Genomic DNA, 2,088 nt, shown 5'->3' on the forward strand with positions numbered 1-2,088 from the left:
ATTATACATAATATTTTGTGTTGTTTTACTTATTGGAATTTATACAATGATTAAGTAAAGTAAGTAATTATTGTCTTAATTATTAATAGACCACATTCTCTGTACAAAAATGATTTTTTTTATTAAAAATGTTCATTAGGAAAAGTACATTCAACATTTACAAAAGAATAATCCATAATCGGATTATTTTTTCAGAACAAAGCAGAAAAAATTATCGATAATAATATTTCTTATAATTGATTCATGCTTATATGCCTATTTTATTGCAATTAACAAAATCACAATATTTATATCAAAAACTATAAATTTATTTTGATTCATAATTTGAAATGCATTTTAAAAAATCCAAGTATAATAAATAAATATGAGTGTACAATATAAAATGAATTATCATAATATATTATTTTTCATAATAATTTGTTTATTAAATAAGAATATTAATAATTCATTCTGCTTTTTTATTAAACAAATTAATTGCACCAATGTATTTTTTTCTTAAAATATAATATTTCTATCATTAATATTTTTTTTATAATTTCTTCAAATACTTTCATACTTTATAATCTTATATTCAACATTATTAATTTAAATCCAATAAAGAAAAAGGAAAAAAAAGAGAAAAGAAATTTGTTTTAGAAATGATTTTGCAAATTAGAGTGAAATATCACTGTAGAATTATGCGTTGGACATAGGAAACACTTCTGTTGTGCTTTTCGATGCACTGATTATAGCCATAAAGTCTTTACGATCTTTTATTTCGTAAAGACGAACAATCTCGATATTTCATTTACTTTTGAACGTATCAAAATATTATTATTTCTTTTGAGAACTTCGAGTTCCGCTAACCTGTAAATCGCTAATAGTGCCTGCAATCCATGTACGATATTTCAGTTCTTTTAACGATTACTAGACGAGTTCATTCTCTTCTGTTTTTATGACAGAACGAACACAAGTTAGAACACAAGTTATACGACTTGCCCTTTTCATGCATTGTAGGCAATGAGTCATTGATTTTTTTATCGAACCAAGTCTTATCGAACAATTATCGATTCATTAAATGATTTTGAACATAATTATTTAGGGCTTGATGTATAAGTGATTGTATTGGTTCAGTCTCTGACTCGTTTGCCTGACCTAGCTATCACGATCGAGAGAATCTAGCGTATCGTTGCTAGATGAATGAGTCAAGTCGCTCAGTTCATCCAAGTGTTTCTGCTTCTTGCGAACGTTCCAGTGTAAACATTCTGCCAATGAATCGAACCAATCAGTAATTTGGTCGGCAGCACAAATGCTGGGTACTGGATAGATGGATGTTGTTACTTTTAAACTGAAAATAGAAGAAAAAAATAAAAAATATTTAATGTTAAACACATGATATGAAAATATGATAAATAGTAATAGATAAAACATTGAGAACATTGTCAGCTTGCAATACAGTTAACGTCTCCAGAAGAAAAAAAAAATATCGATGTATATATATATATATATATATATTGAATATTCCATCATTCATATCATTTAACAAATAGAAATTTAAAAAAAAAAAAATAATTAATAGTATCTATAAGTTATATTTTCCAAATATCAAGGAAAGAAATATATAGAGAAATTGTAAAGTGAAATTTAAAAGAATTTCATTTACGAATTTAATTTAAAAAAAAATGAATGAATATCGTAAAAGAATATTTTGAATCTATAAATGAAAATGAAAAAAAAGAATGTCTTTTACGAAATAACAAGACAGATTTATCCCCGACACGTAGTTCTTGCTGATTGCGACCATCGAAAGAGACGTAAGCTGTGTTGCAAAATACTTGTTGTTCGCCATTATCTGTAATAGCAATGAGAAACATAGAGAATTAAAGATTTAGAAACTTGATTTCTACCTATCGCCATGAAAAAGCTCCTGTCTATTTCTACCATCGAAGGATACCCATGAAGTGTTTCTGCTATCAGGTGAAACAGATATCTGTGATAGAAAAAAGAAATTCAAATTAATGATTTTGCAACAGATCAACGAATTTTTTAGAAATTCTTCTGTTTTTCTTTTCTTTTTTTTTTTTTTTTTTTCATTGACGTAAATGTCGT

General features: G+C 26.2%; 2 protein-coding genes across 8 annotated transcripts in view; one reads left to right on the forward strand and one right to left on the reverse strand.

Annotated features, from left to right (window-relative positions):
* LOC102671807 overlaps window positions 1-2,088 on the forward strand; it is a 10,736-nt gene that overhangs the window by 7,772 nt on the left and 876 nt on the right. The gene's annotated exons all lie outside the window — the stretch shown is intronic.
* LOC102681078 (NAD kinase-like) overlaps window positions 636-2,088 on the reverse strand; it is a 19,518-nt gene continuing 18,065 nt past the window's right edge. For all 7 annotated transcript variants that reach the window (XM_006615046.2, XM_006615043.2, XM_006615044.2 and 4 more), the window contains 2 exons: window positions 1,887-1,969; window positions 636-1,327 (listed from right to left, as the gene is read on the reverse strand). In XM_006615046.2, coding sequence (XP_006615109.1) covers window positions 1,135-1,327; window positions 1,887-1,969 — 276 coding nt within the window. In that variant the 3' untranslated portion in view covers window positions 636-1,134. The remainder of the gene's footprint in view (window positions 1,328-1,886; window positions 1,970-2,088) is intronic.

Source organism: Apis dorsata, unplaced genomic scaffold (genome assembly GCF_000469605.1).
Source record: "Apis dorsata unplaced genomic scaffold, Apis dorsata 1.3 scaffold_209, whole genome shotgun sequence".
Classification (NCBI taxonomy): Eukaryota; Metazoa; Arthropoda; class Insecta; order Hymenoptera; family Apidae; genus Apis; species Apis dorsata.